Genomic DNA, 22,470 nt, shown 5'->3' with positions numbered 1-22,470 from the left:
TATTATTGTCACAAGTAGGCTTACATTCACACTGCGTTGAAGTTGTGTGGAAAGCCCCTAGTCACCACATTCCGGCGCCTGTTCGGGTACACAGAGGGAAAATTCAGAATCCAATTCACCTAACAACACGTCTTTTGGGACTTGTGGGAGGAAACCGGCCCATCCGGAGGAAACCCACGCAGACACAGGGAGAACGTGCAGACTCCGCACAGACAGTGACCCAAGCTGGGAATCGAACCTGGGACCCTGGCGCTGTGAAGCAACAGTGCTAACCTCTGACTTATCGTGCCACCCGTTGATAAACAGAGCCTGCCTGTTCATTCTATTAATCTCTACCTTCTCCTCACATGCTGATCTGCTGCTCTGGTTCCCATTAACCAGTATACTTCTTGTAGTTTTCGCTTCCCCCCCATGTGCTAGTTTAAAGTCCTTAAGACCACCCTATTTTTATCCTTTCCGCTAGAACACTGGTCCCAGATTGGTTCAGGTGGAGACCGTCCCAACGGTACAGATTCCTCCTGTCGCAATATTGCTCCATGAAATGGAAGCCCTCTTTCCCGCACCACTCCTTTTCTCATCCCTATACCAATTTGCATGTGGCTCGGGTAGTAATCCAGAGATTATAACCCTTGAGGACCTGTTCTTTAATTTTGTTCCTAGTTCCTGATATTCCCCAAATAGTTCCTCTTTCCTAGTCTTGCCTATGTTCATCCCAACGTGGACCACAACAACTGGACCCTCCCCCCTCACTCCAATATCCTTTCAAGCCAGTTAGAGATGTCCCTCACCCTGGCACCGGGCAGGCAACGTACCATTTGGGACTCGTGGTCCTGCTTACAAAGGATGCCATCTGTCCCCCTCATTATAGAATCCCCTACAACTACCACTTGTCTTTTTACTCTCCCTCGCTTGAATGGCCTCCTGTACCACGGTGCAGTGGTCAGCTATCTCATCCTCCCTACAGCACTTTTCCTCATCCACACAGGGAGCAAGTACCTCATACCTGTTGGACAAGGTCAAGAACTGAGGCTCCGCCATGCCTGAATTTAGGATTCCTCGATCTTCCTCACTCGCAGACATACCCTCCTGTCCCTGACCATTGGCCGAATTCAAGGTAGTCAGCCTGAGGGGTGTGACTGCCTCTTGAAACACAGTATCCAGGTACCTCTCCCCCTCCCTGGTGTGTTGCACTGATTGAAGCTCAGAATTTAGCTCATCAACTCTGAGCCGGATTTCCTCGAGCAACCCAGATGTGGTCACTAGGAACCACGATGGGGACACCAGCTCCCACATTTTTGAGTTCATTTCTCTAAAGGGAACGCAGACTAATGGGCTGGTACCTATCAACCAGGACCCAGTGTGTTTTATTAGGGTAGAGAAAATAAAATTGGAAATGTTTTTAATATCCCTTGAACCTATTTGCTGCCCCACCTGAACATATCCCGAACAGCATTGTGGGTGTTCCTATACCACATCAATTGCAGTAATTTAAGAAGGCAGCTCACCACCACCTTTTCGAGGGCAATTAGGGATGAGCGATGAGAATTAGTCATCGAATTTACAGTGCGGAATGAGGCCACTCAGCCCATCGAGTCTACACCAGCCCGTGAAAGATCACCTTATCCAAGCCCACACTTCCACCAATCCCCGCAACCCAGCAACACCACCCAACGTTTGGACACTACGGGCCAATTTAGCCTGACCAGTCCACCTAACCCACACATCTTTGGACTGTGGGAGGAAACCGGAGCACCCGGAGGAAACCCACGCAGACACGGGGAGAACGTGCAGACTCCGCACAGACAGTGACCCAAGCCGGGAATCGAACCCAGATCCCTGACGCTGGGAAGCAACAGTGCTAACCACTGGCCTAACCAGTGACGCCCTGAACTCATGGAAGAGTAAAAAAATATATTTTCTTGCTTTCTTCCTCCCTCTTTTTCCTCTGTTGTGCTTTTCTCCCTCACACTCCTCAACCTATTTATCTAGATTTTGATTCTAGGTTTGGAAGTACCACATCTAAAACTGGTATGTTATGTGCCCAATCCAGCATATGTTTGTTAACCACTTGTAAACAAAGAATCTGCAGCCTGAGAGTCCTTTGAATTTTTGACAATATTTCATCCCTTTGTCACATTTCTTAGGAATATTAATATGGATTTTCACAAGTGCAAAGTTTTAAGACCATAAGACATAGGAGCAGAATTAGGCCAGTCGGCCCATCGAGTCTGCTCCCCCATTCAATCATGGCTGATATTTTTCTCATCCCAAATCTCCTGCCTTCACTTCTCCCCATAACCCCTGATCCCCTTATTGATCAAAAACCTATCTCTCTCTGTCTTAAAGACACTCAGTGATAAGACACTCAGTGATTAGGCCTCCACAGCCTTCTGCGGCAGAGTTCCACAGATTCACCACCTTCTGGCTGAAGAAATTCCTCCTCATCTCTGTTTTAAAGGATCGTCCTTTAGTCTGAGATTGTGTCCTCTGCTTCTATTTTTTCCTACAAGTGGAAACATCCTCTCCACGTTCACTCTATCCAGGCCACGCAGTTCTTGTAAGTTTCAATAAGATCCCCCCTCATCCTTCTAAACTCCAACGAGTACAGACCCAGAGTCCTCATACGACAAGCTCTTCATTCCAGGGATCATTCTTGTGAACCTCCTCTGGACCCTTTCCAAGGCCAGCACATCCTTCCTTAGATACGGGACCCAAAACTGTTCACAATACTCCAAATGGGGTCTGACCAGAGCCTCTATAGCCTCAGAAGTACACCCCTGGTCTTGTATTCTAGCCCTCTCGACATGAATGCTAACATTGCATTTGCCTTCCGAACTGCCGACTGAACGTGCACGTTAACTTTAAGAGAATCGTGAACAAGGACTCCCAAGTCCCTTTGTGCTTCTGATTTCCTCAGAATCTTCCCATTTAGAAAATAATTTGTTTTCGATTTGGCCAGCTGTTCCATCTGTTCCTCTCGTCTTTCTGAAGAATTATCTTCCTGTGGCATAAACTGTTAATTACTTATGAAATGCACACTTAAATAGAATATTTATTAAAATGACACATTATTGTGTAAACAATGGCAATATTTGTGTGAAATTATAATTTTCTTCCCAATATCAAAAAGAATAGTGTTTATTTTAAATGCTGCTTTGTGCAATGTTCAGAGAGTGATCTATGAAATGCTTTCAGCAACAGAGATGAAAAAGAAATGTTTTGAAACTAAAATAAAAGCTCTCTAATAAAGACAAAAATGGCAATATACCAGTTTATGGGGACATGTTGTCTGTCAATAAAAGTCTGTCGAGATCTTTTCATGTTTGTTTTGAAATAAATCACAATTCCAAAAAAGTTTTAAAAGCTATTTTTTTTAACTCTTTCCTTCCCCAAGTCCTCACTCCTGTTACCTTATATTATCAAAAATAAAAATAAATGAATGTTTGAAACCTGAAATAAAAAGTAGAAAGCACTACTTTTGATTAGGATTTGAAAGTGAAAGATAGGCTGGCACGGTAGCACAGTGTGCATTGTGGCTTCACAGCTCCAGGAACCCGGGTTTGATTCCGGCTTGGGTCACTGTCTGTGCGGAGTCTGCACATTCTCCCCGTGTCTGCGTGGGTTTCCTCCAGGTGCTCTGGTTTCCTCCCACAAGTCCCGAAAGACGCGCTGTAAGGTTCAATTGGACATTCTGAATTCTCCTCTGTGTATCTGAATGTGGCGACTAGGGGCTTTTCACAGTAACTTCATTGCAGTGTTAATGTAAGCCTACTTGTGACAATAATAAAGATTATATTATTACATGGAAACAGGACTAGGCCTGTGAGACCGTTGCCACCCCATCCCATTACCAGCATTTATTTAGCTTGAAGCTGATCTGTACCTTTCCTCCATTTACTGATCTTTGATTCCATACCTGTTCTTACCCTGAGCTTAAATAATTCTCATTCTAAAATTTCATTCTAAAAATTCCAGTGGACCAAACATCCACAGCCTGTTTGGAGGGAGAATTCTTCAAGTACGTCATGAAACATAAGCACTGGCTCTGAAAAATTGCTACTTTTTTTGCTTTTTGCAGGTTTGCTGAATTCAACTCCACTCCTTCTACCCGGGCGCCACTTTCTGAATGCAAGCCTACTGGCCGCCAGCGCTGGGGGAATAGTTCCCTATATGATTGACCCAAGTTATGCAACTGGCATAGCGTGTTTGGGTTCTGTATCGGCTCTTTCTGCAGCTATGGTATGTATCAGAAAATAGTAAGCAAATAGCACGTGTAAGAATCTGAAAATAATGACTTGCAGACTTTATGGTAAATTGGAGAGTTAGAGTTGTCCTCTGTTTGGCCTATAATAGAAACATGCTTATTTGTGGTAATATGTGCATATTGTAATTTAGGGATATGTCTTATTATATTGTATATGGTGTACAGTGGCAGTGGCATTGTCCCTGGGCTAGTAACTCCATGGCCCTGACTAATTCCCTGGGCATGCAGGGTTCAAATCCCACCCCGGCAGCTGATTAAATTAAATTAACTAAATAAATCTAGAACTGGAATGTGGTTTCAGTTATGGTGACCATGAAACTATAATTGATTGTCATAAGAAAAATCTGGTTCACTAATGTCCTTTCGGGGAGAATCTGCTGTCCTTACCTGGTCTGACCTACATGTTACTCCAACCCACAGCAATGTGGTTGACTCTTAACTGCCTTCTGAAATGACCCAGCAAGCCACTCAGTTCAAGTGGGTAACAAATGCTGGCCTTGCTAGTGACACCCGCATCCCGTGAAAGAGTACAGCATGGCCATAGAGTGGCCATCTAAGGGCCTCAGTGGGGGCTTCCCATCTGAGGCCCTGCCCACCCCAGGGTGAAATCACAACCAGGTTGGAGTAAACTGGAACCTGATAACCTCCTGCCGCCCATGGAATTTCATATTTCTTTTAGCTTTTTCTTGGCTGTGAAATAATATAAATCCACGGTTTGAGAAACTTTAAAAAGGAAGATTTCTTTAACCTTATTTTTTTGTTATACTCTTATAAAATTTTGCGTCTTTCCTGAGTTATTCAAGGCTCTCAACGTTGTGTTGTCAGGGGTAGTTTTTTTGTGCATTTTGAAAGTTATTTTGTACTCGCTTTTTCTGCTCCTCCTATAGGGTGTAACATTAACAGCTGCAATTGGTGGCGCTGACATGCCTGTGGTCGTCACTGTGCTCAATAGTTACTCCGGCTGGGCCCTGTGTGCCGAAGGGTTCTTGCTGAACAATAACCTGCTAACTATTGTTGGTGCCCTGATTGGCTCCTCTGGTGCCATCCTCTCCTACATCATGTGTGTGGTAAGCAGAGCATTTCTACATTTAATTTCATATATTGCTTTCTCAAAAGGGAAAGTATTTGAAAGTACTTATATTTCAATATTGCACTTATATCACATCAACTTTAACTTTTTAATGAAAACATAAGGAATAGGAGCATCATCGAACTCCATTACAATTATGGCTTAAATCCGATATCAATTCGGGCAGCATGATGCTGCAGTGGTTAGCATTGTTGCCTCAGGGCACCGAGGTCCCAGGTTCGATCCCGACACTGGGCCACTGTACGTGTGGAGTTTGCACATTATCCCCGTGTTTGCGTGGGTTTCACCCTCTGTGGCGCACAAAGACTCCGTGAGACGAATAGAGTGAAGTCGATGAGGCTTTATTAAGCGTGTCTGTTCCCCAGCAGCCCGATAGTAAACTGGCCTGCGGGGGAAGGCACCGGCTTCTTATACTTCGCCTTCAGGGCGGAGTATGAGGTCAACGGCCAACCAGGACCCGGGATCTGTCAGCCAATGACATTAGGGCTTCCAGTCCCACATGACCCCCAATACATACTACCACACCCCCACAACCCAAAGATATGCAGGGTAGGTGGATTGGCCACACTAAATTGCCCCTTAATTGGAAAAGATGAATTGGGCACTCTAAATTTAAAAAAAAGGGAGAAAAAAAAATCCGATATCAATTCTCGCTTCCTGCCCTATCCCCATTTTCTTTGATTTCCTTGGTGCCCAAGAATTTATCAATCTCAGAATTGAATATATTAACAACTGATCATGCACAGGTTAAGAGTGCCAAAGACTTGCAATCCTCTGAGTGAAGCAATGTTTCCTCAGCTCTGTCCTAAGTGACCGACTACTTATCCTGAGACTATGATCTCTAGTTCTCGAGTCTCTTCCTCAGCTCTGTCCTAAGTGACCGACCACTTATCCTGAGACTATGATCTCTTGTTCTAGAGTCTCCAGAAGGATGAAACAATGTCTCAGTATGTACCCTAACAAGCCCTCTGGCAATTTAAACATTTCCATGCGATCACTTCTCATTCTCCTAAACTCCAGAGCCAGTTTATTGGCTGATCTACATTTTAACTCCATCTACCTGCCTCAATTCTGTAACCGTTAATTTGCTTGCCTAACAAAAATCTATCTGTTACACCTTTGAGATTTTCATTTGATCTCTCAGTAACTTTTTGGGGGACAGAGTGTTCCTGATTCCCACTACCCCTTTTGTAAAGAAGTGCTTCCTGACGACATGTCTCAATGGCGCAGCTTTAATTTTAAGGTTATGCCCCTTGATCTGGACCCTCCCACAAGAGAAATGACTTGCCCTACCATTTAAATCATTTAACGATCTCAAACAGCAAAGCTACCCCCTGTCATAGATTTCCTTTTCATAGCAATAATGTTGGGGGTAGGGTGGAGTTAGAATGGTTTTTATTGTGGAAATGTAATCCTGTACTTATTCATTGTAATGAGGAGAGAGATGGGAGGGATGGTGACCTCAGTCAGCCAACCTTCAGGGATGATGGTAGTGTAAGATTCAAATGGTTCATAATGAGCTCCTTTTAGGTTCAGATTGAGGCAGCGAGAGACCTTTGAATCTGCCATATTGCAAAACTGCCCTCGAAGTCTCTCTACTGCAACGCTGAATACAAAATTGGAAAAACAATGTTCCAAACATGAGCACTGAAATCCTACATTTGGTAAACCACTCTTGCCTCACACAAATAAAGGATTTGGACAGATGTTATGCAGCAGTGGTAGGTTATCTGCTTGCACTTCTATCCATGATTCTCCATTACTAGTTCTTGTTCCAAGCAACAAAAACAGAAAATGCTGGGCAATCTCAGCAGGTCTGACAGCTGTCGTGTTATTCACCCTGGGGTAACCTGGACTGCAACACGATGCAGTGAAATGATCAAGCATACACCAAACATAGGCGTTGGTTCAATAAGATTTATTGAACTTCAGTAACAAAGCACACAGCTGCCTGTGGGCTGACTCTCTACTACTCTAAGTAAACTAACATTAACTATCTAGACCAGGCTAGCTCTGATCCACGTGTAGACGGTGTTGAATGATTTGCACACCCTGACTGTCACTACAGTTGTCACCAGTGGAAAGAGGCGGAGTGCTGATGCCTCGTGTGTTTTACAGTTGGAAGCTTCCCTCTGGTGTTCTGTCTGGTGATTGGTCATTTTCTGTTCTGTATGTTGATTGGTTCACCTGGGTGTCTGTCACTGCCTGCTTTTACCTCATGATGTGCATGGGTGCATATTATGACAGCAGCATCCATGGACAGGGAATGGAGCTAACGTTTCGAGTCTGGATGATTCTTTGTCAAAGCTCCCTCTATGCTGGGGAAAGAACCCTGTCACCTTTGACAAAGAGTCATCCAGACTCAAAACATTAGCTCCCTTCTCTCTCCACAGATGCTGCCAGTACTGCAGAGATTGTCCAGTATTTTCTGTTTTTGTTTCAGATTCCAACATCCACAGTAATTTGCTTTTATCTTGTTCCACGCTGCTCTGTCAATAAGACATGCACATTTGAGACTGTGGAACACTTATGTGCAGGAGGAGAGGGTCGCTGTTCAGATGCAATGTTGCACCTCCGAAAATGAACCAGCGGCCTTTTAAAAAAAATAATCTTTATTGTCACAAGTTGGCTTACATTAACACTGCAATGAAGTTACTGTGAAAAGCCCTTAGTTGTCACATTGCGGCACCTGTTGAGGTACACTGAGGGAGAATTCAGAATGTCCAAATTACCTAACAGCATGGGCGCTATTCTCCCCCCCCCCCCCATGCCGGGTGGGAGAATTGCCGGGGCGCCGCGCAAATCGCGCCACGCCACCCCAACCCCCGCACGCGATTCTCCCACCCCCCGGAAACCAGACGCGTGCGATTCGCACCGGGCCGCTCGGAAAACCGGCGAGCGGCGATTCTCTGGCACTGAAGGGGCGAGCGGCCGCTACAACATGACAGGTTCCCGCTGGTGCAGTCCACGCCTGGTCGCTACCGGCGGGAACTCTGCGGGAACGCTGGGGGGGCGGCCTATGGGGGAGGAAGGGGGGGCTCCTTTACCGGGTGGCCTCCGATGGGGTCTGGCCCACGATCGGGGACCACCGATCGGCGGGCCGGCCTCTCCCCCTCCCCGGGCCTACCTCCTTCCGCGCGCGACCCCAGAACACCGGCCCCATGTTGGTGAGGGGCCGGCGTGCGTAAGACGTTCCCCGCGCATGCGCAGGATTGGGCTGCCCCAACTGCACATGCACGGGTTGGCGCGGGGCCCATTTGGTGCCGCGTAAGGACGCTGATGTGGCGTGAACCGCTCCAGCTCCATGCTGGCCCCCTGTGGGGGCCAGAATCGGTCGTGCCAGGGCCCTGTTTGCGCCGTCGTGAAACGCGACGGCGAGAACACTTGGCCTCCATATCGGAGAATCGCTCCCCCACATCTTTCAGACTTGTGGGAGGAAACAGGAGCGCTTGGGGGAAACCCACACAGACACAGGGAGAACATACACACTCCACACAGTCAGTGACCCAAGGCGGGAATCGAACTTGGGACCCTGGCGCAGTGAAGCAACAGTGCTAACCACTGTGCTACCGTGCTGCGGACTTGTGGATGTCATCAGGCACCTGAAAAAGATAATGATGGGAAAACAAAATTAACTAAATATGGAATGGAGGAGAAAATAACATTTCTTAAGTTGTATTCTGAAACTAGATATTTATATATCTTTGAACTCCAATGCCCTTAAGGTGAAGTTCGGCTTTCCATTAACCTTTTGGATTAGTTTTTCTAACAGTGGCTTTTAGTGATTTAAGGAGAATTGATGAATTATGACCTAGAGCCTGTGTTTTCTCCTCTCTAACCTTGGTTTCAACAGCCTTCAGATGTTGATGAATTATCCACTTTGAGTTCTGCTCGATTTTGTTTCAGAATTCCTTTCCTGCAGTTAGCTCTGCCAGTTGTTCCATTTATATTGTACATTATTTCACATCCTCAGGATGTGCATTCATAGTCAATGAATTACTTTTTGAAATGTAATCACTGTTGGTAAGTAGTTGATATGTTCTCATCTCAATCAGTATTTTTTAAGAAAAGCGTATTTAATACCAACAGCATATCATCATAATTCATAGTTAAACTTATTTTCCCATCCCTGAATGGCTTTACCTTCACCAAAACTATTCTTTTAGTTTTGCTATGTACTATGCGCTTGTTATTACTATTCCATTACAGCCATTGGAACCTCTATTTCACCTCTCTATTACACTTTCTATCGCTTTGTTAGCCATATCTCTATTGTATGCTTCCATTTAAACTCTCAGTTTGGTTTGAATCTCTCTTTATCCATGGAACTTCATCGTGATGCATCCCTCTTTTGAACTATTAATGTTTGCAGTAGTTTTCTATTAATCACTTACTTGAAGATTTTGAATTGCTAATCTTTGACCCCTTTGCTAACTTTCCTACCCAGTAATTTTGGATCAGGTCCTGTTTAATCTCTTTGAGCTTTGCCTTTTTCCCATCCAGCATTCCCTCATCATTGACTCCTTATCGGCCTTTTCTATTCTTAAATTGAGCCAAGCAGTGTGTTTCCCAATTGTTCTTCTCTTGTCACAGCGTTTACTTGCCCCCCTTCATTCCCTAGAATAGAATCAAGCATGTTTTTGTTCTCTCTTCGGGTCGGAAATTCTGGTTACAGGCTAAAAAGCATATTCGTTCCATGACTACATTTGTTACCTTTATTCCTGTCTGTCTTCACATAGATACAATGACCCAGTTTTGTTGTCCTATTATACTTGCATATCTCTGAGCTTGTCTGAGCTCCACACTTTGGTGGCCAAGATATAACCTTCTACCTTTCTCTTTGGGTGGCACAGTGGCATAGTGGTTAGCACTCCCGCCTCACAGCTCCATGCACCCGGGGTCAATTCTGGCCTTGGGTGACTGTGTGGAGTTTGCACATTGTCCCCATGTCTGCGTGGGGTTTCTTACGGGTGTTCCGGTTTCCGCCCGCAGTCCAAAGATTTGTAGGATAGGTGGATTAGCCATGCTAAATTGCTCCTTAGTGTCCAAAAGGTTAGGTAGGGTTTCAGGGATAGGGTGGAGGCATGGGCTTAATTAAGTAGGGTGCTCTTTCCAAGGGTTGGTGCAGCCTCGATGGGCCAAATGGCCTCCTTCTGCATTATAGAGATTCTATGATTCTTGGAACTGCTTATCATTACCACTGCCCACCTCCCTTTTTCTTCCCAATCCAGCCCCTCTCCATTCTAACTATCATTTCTAATGCTTGCAACTTCTATGTTGTGTTTGAATGCTTCGTACATTCACATCCCTACTACTCACCCATGATTATCCTTTTTTTTTCATTTTATCATTTAATTTCTTTGACGTCCATTGACCTTTCTACAGCAGTGCTTTAATTTCTTACTATTACCTGCTCCTAGCCTTTATCCTTCGACAGAATTTTACTCAATATTTACAGTTAATTACAGTTCTGCGTCTATTTCAATAGCTTTACAATGACTGGTTCTTCCTTTCTGCTCTCAAGCATATACTTCCCCTGATCCTGCCAGTTACAGCTTAGGCTTACAATCACAAATATCACACATAGGCCTATTTTCTGAGACAAGCCTGAGGTAGATTTTTCACACAATTATAGATGCAGGAACAGCAGTGCATAGGTGCATAATTTCCCAATGCAGGCTGGTATGCCGTTTTGTTGGCATGATCGCACTCTTGGGTCATTTTCCATCCGTAGGACCCCGAGGCATTGGGAACAGGTGGCCTGCTGGTGGCAGAGCCAGCACTCCAGACAGGCTTTGAGGCCCTCCCCACCTACTAGGCCACAGTTTCTGCTACAGGTTACCCTGCAAATAGGCCTCCCCTCCACAATGAGCTGTGGACATTTTTTCATTCAAAACTTTAATTTGCAAGTTCCCAAGAGACTGCCTCTTGGTGGAGACTCTCTCTCTTACCCTTACCTGCAGTGATAGGTTGCAGAATCTTCCTAGGTGCTAGGGGACCTCCTGTTGGCCGTCTAGCTTCAGGAACTCACCTGCCACCCTTAATTGGGTGGCGAGCGTGCCCTTTGACCACAAATTGGCCAATTCATTATAAAACACTGCTGGGTGACTGCTCCTGACACAGTGCGAGGTCGGGACTTCTATTTGACCCTGTTCCCAAAGCCCCAAATCATTTCCGTTTTTTAAAAAGGAAAGGATTAAATTTAGGGGGGGGGGGGGGATTTTGGAGCATTTGAAATGAAAATGTATTTTTCTTGACCAGTTTTAAATGCAAATTGTTGCTGAATATGTGCATGATGTTGCAGTGGTGAAAGCTTACCACAGGGAGACAGGCTACTGTTGTTGCACATATACTAGGAAATTTATTTACAGACAGCTTTTCCTCTTCTTAAAGTCTCTGTTGTGTCAACTGTTTTGTTCCCCACAAAATTCTTATAAAAGTTACTAAGTAAATTCATGTGCAGTAACGAAGCAACAAAAAAAGAGAAATGAAACAAAAGTGGCAAAACTTAATAGAGCAAAACCGTTTATTTGCAGGCTATGAACCGCTCTCTAGTCAATGTAATTGTCGGTCGTTATGGCACCTCATCTACTGGCATTGGTAAATCTGTGGAAATCACTGGCACTCACACTGAAATCAATGTGGACCAAACGGTTGAGATGATCAAAGAGGCCAATGAAATCATCATCACTCCAGGTCAGTGTTTAGATGAGAAGTAAACTTATTTGTCTAAAGATGTTTGACTTGATCATTAAAAGGAAACTTGGGATTTGCTGTTGGCTTGGGAGGTTTGAAATTCCTGTGGTCAATGACCATGCTGATGGGTGACCTTTTATGGCTGTCATTCTTGCTTTGTGTAGAAATACTATGTTAAACTGCATGAGACCTTTCCAAATGCCACTTGATTTATTTTGAATAGAGTTTCACATGATGTTAACCATGTTGGGTTTGGTCCATATCCTTTGCTTTTGGTCTGAATTCATTCCGAGGCATTCATGCACAAAATTATTTTTGATTTTGATTTTATTTGAATATGTATTTCATGGAGGGGGGAAAATAGCCTCGGGGTTGGATTTAATGTGGGTGACAGGGGTCTTGTCCCATCAGTTAGTGAACCGGCGGGGGACCTTCCGTGGGAGAGGCCCAAACAAAAAGTAAATGCCTGGGCACTTAATTGGCTAATGCCGGGCCTTAACCAGGATTTAGGACCCTCTGAGTGGCCGGGGCGGGGTGAGAGGTTATAAGAGAGATGGGGATGCTGGGTTTGGAGCTAAGAGTAGGAAGGTGGCTTTCATCAGTACCCACCCCCATTCCTGCTACCAGGTTCTTGATCAAGTTCAGGGTGACAATGAGGGACCCTCCCTAGTAGGTCACTGGCAAACCCAACAAGGTTTTCTGAGTGACCATAGGCCTTTGGGAGACATGAGAAAACGGTGCGATTCCCATTTAATCGTGGAAGCACCACTAAATTCTGGTGGGCTCAGGGATAATTGGTGTCAATTGGATCAACAATGAGCCTAATTGACATCCCACAATAAGCAAGCGAGTTTGTCGCATCAATCCCTTCCCGCCTCCGACTTAAGGAGGTTTTTCAGCAGAATGACACTTGGCCTCTCCCTCAATTAAGTGGGCCCACCCACCATGTTTCCTGTTGTGATGGGCTGGACTAAATTCCACCAATGGTTACTGAGATTCAGCTAAGAACTTCCTTTGGGATTGTTTCAATTGGCCACCACACCTCCGTGAGAGGAAACCCATGTGTGCAGAGTTTGCAGCAGTGGTGCACTGAAGATATAATGGGATATCAGGAGAACCCCTGAGGAGATTCGCAATAATTGTGCATTAAAATACAAGGAGTTGAGGAGGGGAGGCCAGCACCAGCTATGCAAACCAAACATTTAAAAAACGTGTTATTAAGGATTTAAGGGCAGCCCGATTACCCATACTGAGGGATTGCATTCTCTCCTGAGAGAGCCAATTTGAAATCACAGTCTCAGCTGAGGTTTACATTTTAATTGTCAGTGTTCAGCATGGTGTCCTGACCAATAGCTATCGCTCAGACAACATCACTAGAACAGTGTGATCATTACCACAATGCTGTCTGTGGCACTTTGCTGTCCACGAAGTGTCTGCCTTGTTTCCTACAACACTGACTCCACTTCAAAAAGTACTTACTGCCTGCAAAGTGCTTTGGAACATCATGAACTTGTGAAAAGTTTGTTATACAGTCATGTCTTTTTCAGTTTCCCCTAGGGGCCTTACTTTTAACCAATTTAACCAGATTCTACTGGGGCAATTATTTATGCCAACTTTAGTGCCTTAATTCAGCTCACTAATCGAGTGTTAGCCAATGTCTAGTGTATGAGAAGCAATTTTAGGTGCACATTGATACAAGTCCTGAAGCATAACTTGGAACCAGGCAAGACCACCGCCCGAAGCCTAGTTGACACGGCCTGACTGTTCATGTCGGCTGCAGTATGAGGGAACTCTGGTTCAGTCTCCAACTTTGGAAGTTTCTCTGGCGATTTCAGAATGTTCTTGCCAATGCTGATAGCATGGGCAGAGAATCGGTTGTTAGCACCGGTTCTCCTCTAACCAGCATGGCACACCCACGACTGTGAGTGGAGTTTTCCATATATGTGCAAGTATATAAACCCAAACTCCGTCATCTTTGGGCAAAAAGCAACACGAACCACCAGAGTAACTAGAAGCTGAGACCCATCTGTCGGATATCTGGCCCTAAAGCTTTTCTTTGACAGAAATCAAGCATCCTGTACTGTAGCTGAAGAGGATAATTGAGCTGGGTGGGCAGAGTAAAAAATGTGAAGGAGAGAAACAAATAATATGCTTGAATCTCAATCTTTAATTGCACAAATTATCTTTACAGGAAATGTGTAAAATATTTGGAATATTGTTTTCAGTTTTATAGGTAAACAAAGTTATATTTAAGTCAGTGAGTAAACTTGACTGAATGATGCAAAAACCCTCACCTATGAAATGTACACGATTGGAAAAAATGATAAGCAGCCATACTTTAAATGTAACTCGGCATCCACTGTTTGTATTGGCACATCGTTTGAAGTTCAACTTGGGGTTAGACAAGGAATTGTTGACTATGAAATGTCGGAAGGACCACTTGTAGACTGTGACTCAGACATCCCCACAGATGGCTTATGTTTGGTCTTCGTTCTGGTTAAGCAAACTTTTTTGCTATATTGATTCTAAAACCCATTTTATTGTTAACCTTTTTGGATCATGAGAACATAGCAGGCAAAAACCATGGGCTGGATTCTCCGCTCTCCGACGCCAAAACCGCATTCGGTGACGGGGCGGAGAATCCGTTTTGACGGCAATATCGGGAGTGACGCTGGCTTTTGTATTCACCGCCCCCTGAAAAATCAGAGTCTTAACGTTTTACAATGCACAATGCTGTCACACCTGAATATAGACGTTGCATACGCTAGGAGTATACCGCGCCGATTATCCACCCGCCCCACGATGCTCCGTCCCCGACCGGCCGAATTCCCGACGGCGTGGGTTACATGTGCTCACACCACCTGGAACCTCGCGTGGCGGCTGCGGACAGTCGGGGGAGGACTGATCCGCGGGCAGGGGGACTTCATTCGGGGCCGGGGGGCACTGTGGGCAGGCGTCCGGGGCGCGCGAGCGGCCAAAGGGGGGCACTACTTTTGCGGCCCGGGTCCGCGGGCTGAGTCTGCCATGAAGCACAGCGCAGCCGCTGCAGTGCGCATGCGCGGTCACGGAACCGGAAATGCTCAGGGCTGTATTGGCAGCTAGAGCTGCGGGCTCTATGCTGCCTCCCTGTTATCCCCCAGCAGAACGGGGAATCGGTGGCCGTTTTGCGCCAGTTTTCCAGGCATAAAAGACCACGCCGGCGGGGGAGCTTAGTCTCCAAAATGGAGAATCCAGCTCCATTTGTCCATTTGGGCAACTTCCACTTCACATGCAGACCGATTCTGAATCGGAGCCACTGAACTTTTAAGCCAGTTAAGTGTCATTCTATTGTTTAAGATGTTCAGCTGTGCAAAGTGTATATTCAGGTGTGACAGCATTGTGCATCGCAAAACATTAGGTCTCTGATTTTAGGCATGGTCAGTTCAGCATTTGTTGGCCCTGATGGAGAGAGGGGTGAGAAATAGAGGTATGGAGGGAGCAGTGACGTGTTGCTATCTACAGGGAGGGAAGGAATGCTACATCAATTCATTCTCAACTTCACTCATTTGTTCTGGTGACCTCCAACTCAATAAAAAAAAAACGTCACCACATAGGACCCTATTTCCTTTTCTTTAATTGAAAATGTTTTCAGAAAGAAAAGTGCAAAATGAGTAGAAAGTATTACGAACCACGCTGATGTTAAATGCGAGTGTATCCCAAAACCCAGAAGGATAGCTTGGAACACCGGCTCGCAGCGGTATATGTGTTTTTTTTTGCATAATATGAGGAATGATGTACAACCCAATGAGGACAGTCTATTGATTGTGTGAACAATTAATAAGGAATATTTATTAGCTTAAAAGGAAGACAAAACAGACACAAGAAGAACTAAAATACGCTATGACACTTTATACTGATGACTATACACAGAATTTTACATGAAACTATCCCTTGGTCCCTAACGACCTTGGTTTAACTGAACTCTGAGACACTCCCTTTTGAATGTTGCATTGCTAAAGCCTATTAATCAATCCATGGCTTGTTGCACCCTTTGTATAAGTAAAGCATGTCTCAACCAGCCATCTTTCTTAAACTTCAGTCAGTAAATTTTCATGAAATTCAAAATCTATGGCTGAATGACAACCTTCAAAACAAAACACCAAACTATTATTTAGCCTTATCAGAAGTAGCTGGCGCACTGTTCTAGCAGTCTCCAAGGCCTAATAACATGGCCTTATAATAATAATAATAATCTTTATTGTCACAAGTAGGCTTACATTTCCACTACAATGAAGTTACTGTGGAAAGCCCCTAGTCGCCACATCCCAGTGCCTGTTTGGGTACACAGAGGGAGAATTCAGAATGTCCAAATTAACTATCAGCACGTCTTTCGGGACTTGTGGGAGAAAACCGGAGCAACCGGAGGAAACCCACACAGACACGTGGAGAACGTGCAGACTACGCACAAACAGTGACCCAAGCCGGAATCGAACCTGGGTCCCTGGTGCTGTGAAGCAACAGTGTTAACCACTGTGCCACCGTGCCGCCCACTGCCTTTTGATAGTGTTTGTCTGAAAATGTCTCATATTTCAAGTATTTGAGGGAGAAGAGAATTGTTGGTTCCAATGGAAGATTGAGATGAGTAAAGATTGGAGGAGGATCGAGTGGAGCATAAACGACAGTATGGAATAATTGCAGAGCTCTAAAATGCAGAGGGATCTTGGTGTCGCATTACATGAATCAAAAAAGGTCAGTATGCAGTTGCTGCAAGTATTTAGGAAAGCTAATAGAATGGTATTGTTTAAGGCGTGGGGAATTGAATACATATGTAGAGAGGTTATGCTTCAGTTATTCAAGGTATTGGTGAGATCACGTCTGGAATACTGTGTACATAATTGGCCGTCTTATTTAAGGAAATTTCTATCCGCTGGAATTTAGAAAAGTATGCAGCAACTTGATCGAAACATGTAAGATCCTGAGGGGTCTTGACAGGGTGAATGTGGAGAGGATGTTTCCCCTTGTCGGAGGATCTAGAACTAGGGGTCACTGATCAAAAATAAGGGCCATGATGTGGAGATGCCGGCGTTGGACTGGGGTGGGCACAGTAAGACATCTTACAACACCAGTTTAAAGTCCAACAGTCACATGATGAAGGAGCAGCGCTCCAAAAGCTAGTGATTCCAAATAAACCTGTTGGACTTTAACCTGGTGTTGTGAAAATAAGGGGTCACTTACTAAAGATAAAGAAGAGGAGAATTTTTTTTTCTCTTGAGGTTTGGAATGTCCTCAAAGGATGATGAAAGCAGAGTCTTTGAATATTTCCAAGCACAGGTAGATAGATTCTTCATGAGCAAGGCACCAGGCAGTCCACGAGAAACAGGCAGGTAGTTCAGGACTCCCCTGGGGTCCCGCTTGCAAATTGGTATTCCATTTTGGAGGCTGCTGAGGCTGGTTCCTCCAGGGAGTGCGGACAGAGTCAAACCTCTGGCACCACTAGCAGTCTGTCTGGATAGGAGGGAGGAAAGAGAGGAAGAGCAATAGAAATAGGGGATTCTATAGTCAGGAAACAGATGGGCGCTACTGTGGCTGTCAATGTGACTCCAAGATGGTGTTATGCCTCCCTGGTGCCAGGCTGCAAGGCATCCTGAATAGGGAGGGTGATAAGGCAGAGGTCATGGTACACGTGGGTACCAATAACATATGTAGAAAGAGGGATGAGAACTTGCATCAGGAATTCCGGGAACTAGGCTGTAGACTAAAAAGCAGGGCCCCTTGGGTTGGAATCTCTGGATTACTCCCAGTGCCATGCGCTAGCGAGTACAGAAATAGGAGAATAGCGCAGATGAATGTGCGGCTTACGAGTTGGTGCAGGAGGGAGGGTTTTAGATTCCTGGACCACTGGGACCGTTTCAGGGGAAGGTGGGACCTGTACAAGCGGGACGGTCTACATCTGAACCAGAGCGGGACTGACATCCTTGCTGGGGTTTGCGAGTGTTGTTGGGAGGAGTTTAAACTAATTCGGCAGGGGGAGGGGACTCAGATTGTTAGCAGAATAGGGACACAACATAACACATAAAAGCAATCAAGTCAGAGGGAACACAGCAGTGGTAAGTTTCAATTAAGACATGGCTGGATGGCCTCTACTTTAATGCCAGGAGTATTACAGTTAAAATGGATGAGCTAAGGGCAAGGATTGACACATGGAATTGTGATATAGTAACCATCAGAGAGACATGGTTGAGGGAGGGGCAGGATTGGTAGCTCAACATTCTGGGATGTAGAAGTTTCAGGCGAGACAGAGGAAGGGGTAAAAGAGGAGGAAGCATTGCATTATTAGTTAAGTTGTCAGTTACTGCAGTTAAGGAGAGATGATTGGGCAGGTTTCTCCGTCCTGTCGCTTCAGATTTCTGGTTCAGCATGCTGGCAGGAATTTCCCATTGTGGGGCAGTCCCACGCCGCCTGGAAACCCCCGGGCTGCCGGCAAACGGAGCACCCTGATGGCGGAGAATTCAGCCCAATATCTTGAAGGGGGCATCAAATGAAGCTTGTGGGTGGAGCTGAGGAATAAAAAATGGACAGCCACATTGCTAGTTGTTTATTAAAGACCCCAAGATAGCGAGAAATTGAGGAGCAAATATATGCGCAATTCACAGAGGTGGGCAAAAATAATGATATGAGGTAATTTCAATTTTTCCAACATTAATTGTGATAGTCATCATGTTAAAGGTTTAGATGGAATGGAGTTCTTAAAATGTATACAGGAGAGCATTTTAGCTCAGTATGTAGATAACCGAACAAAGGACGGGGCAGTGCTGGACCTAATTCTGGGGAATGAAGCCAGACAGGTGGTTGATGTGTTGGTGGGGAGATTTTGGTGATAGTGACCACAACATGGTGCAATTTAAGTTTGTTATGGACAAAGAAATAGACATGTTGCAAAAAAAGATTTTGGATTTGGGGAGGGCGGATTTTAATAAAATAAGGCAGGATCTGGCCAATGTAGACTGGAAAGAGTTACTTGTGGGAAAATCTACAGAAGAGCAGTGGGAGGCGTTATAAAAGGAAATGGGAAGAGTACAGGTCCAACATTTTTGCTCTGGGGTAATAGGAAGGAGTAACAAGCCCAGGGAACCATGGATGACCAGAGATATTCAGATTACGATAATAAGGAAAAGAGAGGCTTTTAGCAAGTATAAGGGGGGGCAAATCAACTGAGGCATTAGTGGATGACAGAAAGTGCAAGATACATAGAAGATAGGAGTGGGAGGAGGCCTTTTGGCCCTTCGAGCCTACTCTGCCATTTATCACGATCATGGCTAATCATCCAACTCAATAGCCTAATCCTGCTTTCTCCCATTCTTCCCAAGTGCTGTATCTAGCCGCCTCTTGAATATATTCAGTGTTTTAGCATCAACTACTTCCTGTGGAAATGAATTCCACAGGCTCACCACTCTTTGGGTGAAGAAATGTCTCCTCATCTCTGTCCGAAATGGTTTACCCTGAATCCTCAGACTGTGACCCTGGTTCTGGACACACCCATCATTGGGAACACCTTCCCTGCATCTACCCTGTCTAGTCCTGTTAGAATTCTATAAGTTTCTATGAGATCCCCCCTCATTCTTCTAAACCCCAGCGAGAAAAATCCTAACCTAGTCAATCTCTCCTCATATAACAGTCCCGCCATTCCTGGTATCAGTGTGGTAAACCTTCGCTGCACTCCCTCGGGAGCAAGAACATCCTTCCTCAGAGAAGGAGACCAAAACCGCACACAGTATTCTAGGTGTGGAGCTTAAGAAAGCAATGAGGAGTGCAAAGAAGGGATATGAGAAAGCTCTGGCTTGTAAAAGTAGGGGGAAATCCCAAGATATTCTATAAGCATACCAATGGGAAGAAGATAACCGGGGAAAGAGTAGGGCCCAGTAGGGACCAAGGGGGAGTCTGTGGGTGTAGCCAGAGGACATTGGTTGGGTGTTAAACAAATACTTCCCGTCTCGTCAACCGCGTGCATTGCGGCCTTTGCGATGTTGGCCTTGATACGGTTGAAGGCCTGGTGAGCCTCGGCCGTCAGGGGGAAAACGGTGGAGTGAATGAGTGGGTGGGCCTTGTCCGCATAGTTAGGGACCCACTGGGCGTAGTATGAGAAGAACCCCAGGCATCATTTGAGGGTCTTGGGGCAGTGGGGGAGGGGGAGTTCCATGAGGGGGCGCATGCGATCGGGGTCGGGCCCTAGAACTCCAGTTTTGCACCACGTGGCCGAGGATGGCTAAGCAGTTGGTGCTGAACACGCACTTCTCCTTGTTGTATGTTAGGTTGAGGAGTTTGGTGGCGTGGAGTAATTTGGAGAGGTTAGCGGCGTGGTCCTGCTGGTCGTGGCCGCAGGAACGGGAAGGTGGCCTGCAGTCCGTACCAGTCAACCATTCGGTCCATCTCCCGTTGGAAGACCGAGACCCCATTACTGACGCCGAAGGGAACCCTAAGGAAGCGGTAAAGGCGGCCGTCCGCTTCAAACTCGGTGTACGGGCGGTCCGCCTTGCGAATGGGGAGCTAGTGGTAGGCAGATTTCAGGTCCATTGTCGAGAAGACCCAGTACTGTGCAATCTGATTGACCATATCAGATATGCGTGAGAGGGGGTACGCGTCGAGCTGCGTGTATCGATTGATGGTCTGACTGTAGTCAACGACCATCCTGTTTTTCTCCCCAGTTTTCACAACTACCACTTGGGCTCTCCATGGGCTGTTGCTGGCCTCGATAATGCCTTCCTGCAACAGCCGCTGGACCTCGGACCTGACGAAGGTCCTGTCCTGGGCACTGTACCGTCTGCTCCTGGTGGCGACGGGTTTGCAATCCGGGTGATGTTTGCAAACAGAGAAGGCGGGCCGACCTTAAGGGTCGTGAGATCGCATACAGTAAGGGGTGGTAGGGGCCCGCCGAATTTCAGGGTTTAGACTTTGGAGGTTGCACTGGAAGTCCAGGCCGAGTAGCAAGGCAGCGCTGAGGTTGGGGAGGTCGTAGAGCCGGAAGTCACTGAACTCTACTCCTGGATGGTGAGGGTGGCAGTGCAGTACCCCCGGATCTCCACGGAGTGGGATCCGGAGGCCAGGGAGATTCTCTGGTTAATGGGGTGTACCGCGAGGGAGCAGCACCTTACCGTATCGGGGTGGATGAAGCTCTCTGTGCTCCCGGAGTCAAGAAGGCATGATGTCTTGTGCTCATCGACCTTTACTGTCATCGACGCGGTTGCGAGGCTGTGCGGCCGGGACTGATCGATCGTGATGGAGGCGAGCTGTAGCTGGTGTAGGAAGGCACTTGGCTGGTCAGCAGGCGATGAGCGGCCCGATGAGGTGCCCGGCGAACAGGAGTCCTGAGGCGGGGAAGATGGTGGCGCCCACGGGCCGCACGTGTCTTGAGGCAAGAAAGATGGCGGCGCCCACGCGCCACATGTAGTCTGAGGCGAGGAAGGTGGCGGCGCCCACGGGTCGCACGTGGGGGGTGCAGGAACAATGGACCTGGTTACAGCGGCAATCGAGCGGGGCTGGCACACAGCAGCGAAATGTCCTTTCTTCCCGCAGGCCTTGCAGAGTGCACTCCGCGCCGGGCGGCGCTGCCGGGTATGTTTTGTCTGTCAGCAGAAGTAGCACTTGGGTCCCCCGGGGTTGGCTGGCTGCCGCGCGGTGCAGGCTTGGGGTTGGCTGGGGGCGGTCGCTGGTGGGGTCCATGATGGGGTGTTCGCTGGTGGGGCCCACGATGTCCAGGATGGGGTCACCGTACGGTCGGGGGCGTATGCTCGTACATTAAGGGAGGCGACCGTTAGTGAGATCGCGAGTTTCTTGGTCGCGAGGTCGAGGATAGCCCCTTCTAAGAGGCGCTGGCGGATGTATGCCGCCCTATGCCCATAACGAAAGCATCCCTAATTAGGAGTTCGGAATGTTCAACGGCCGAAACGGCCTGGCAATCACAGTCCCTCGCCAGGGCATGCAGGGCACGCCAGAAATCTTCCACACCGCACATCTTCTTCACCGGGGAGTTGATGCCACGTGGACAGGAGGTGCCTGGCGTAGAGCTTGTTGGTCTGCTGTGCGTAGTTCTCTTTCAGTAGCGCCATGGCCTCAGCGTAGGTAGGCGCGTCTCGGATGAGGGGAAAGATATCGGAGCTCAGCCGTGTCTCCAGGATCTGGAACTTCTGTGCCTCTGAGGGTGGTTCTGTTGCCTTACCGTATTACATCTCGTAAGTGATATTGTTGCTAACTTTTGGTTGGCTCTTAATTTGGCTCTATTTAATCACGTTTGCTCAAGAGTCACCAGGTATCTTTCGACACCTACACAAGGTTCAGAACCGAATACTGATCAATGACTCGATACACCAGTTAGTAAGTTCAAAAGCAATGCTCGTTTATTTACACACAGTCAAATCTACTCATGCATAAACTCTACAAACTAAAC

The 22,470-nt window shown here is 46.5% G+C and overlaps 1 protein-coding gene across 2 annotated transcripts in view; it reads left to right on the top strand.

Moving 5' to 3' along the window:
• Positions 1-22,470, top strand: part of LOC140409045 (NAD(P) transhydrogenase, mitochondrial-like) — a 343,808-nt gene that overhangs the window by 168,877 nt on the left and 152,461 nt on the right. For both annotated transcript variants that reach the window (XM_072497085.1, XM_072497084.1), the window contains exons 16-18: positions 4,079-4,239; positions 5,152-5,331; positions 11,891-12,050. In XM_072497085.1, coding sequence (XP_072353186.1) covers positions 4,079-4,239; positions 5,152-5,331; positions 11,891-12,050 — 501 coding nt within the window. The remainder of the gene's footprint in view (positions 1-4,078; positions 4,240-5,151; positions 5,332-11,890; positions 12,051-22,470) is intronic.

This window comes from Scyliorhinus torazame, chromosome 3, assembly GCF_047496885.1.
Source record: "Scyliorhinus torazame isolate Kashiwa2021f chromosome 3, sScyTor2.1, whole genome shotgun sequence".
Lineage (NCBI taxonomy): Eukaryota > Metazoa > Chordata > Chondrichthyes > Carcharhiniformes > Scyliorhinidae > Scyliorhinus > Scyliorhinus torazame.
Note: the sequence above shows the minus strand (reverse complement) of the source record. Positions and strands in the feature narration are given on the sequence as shown.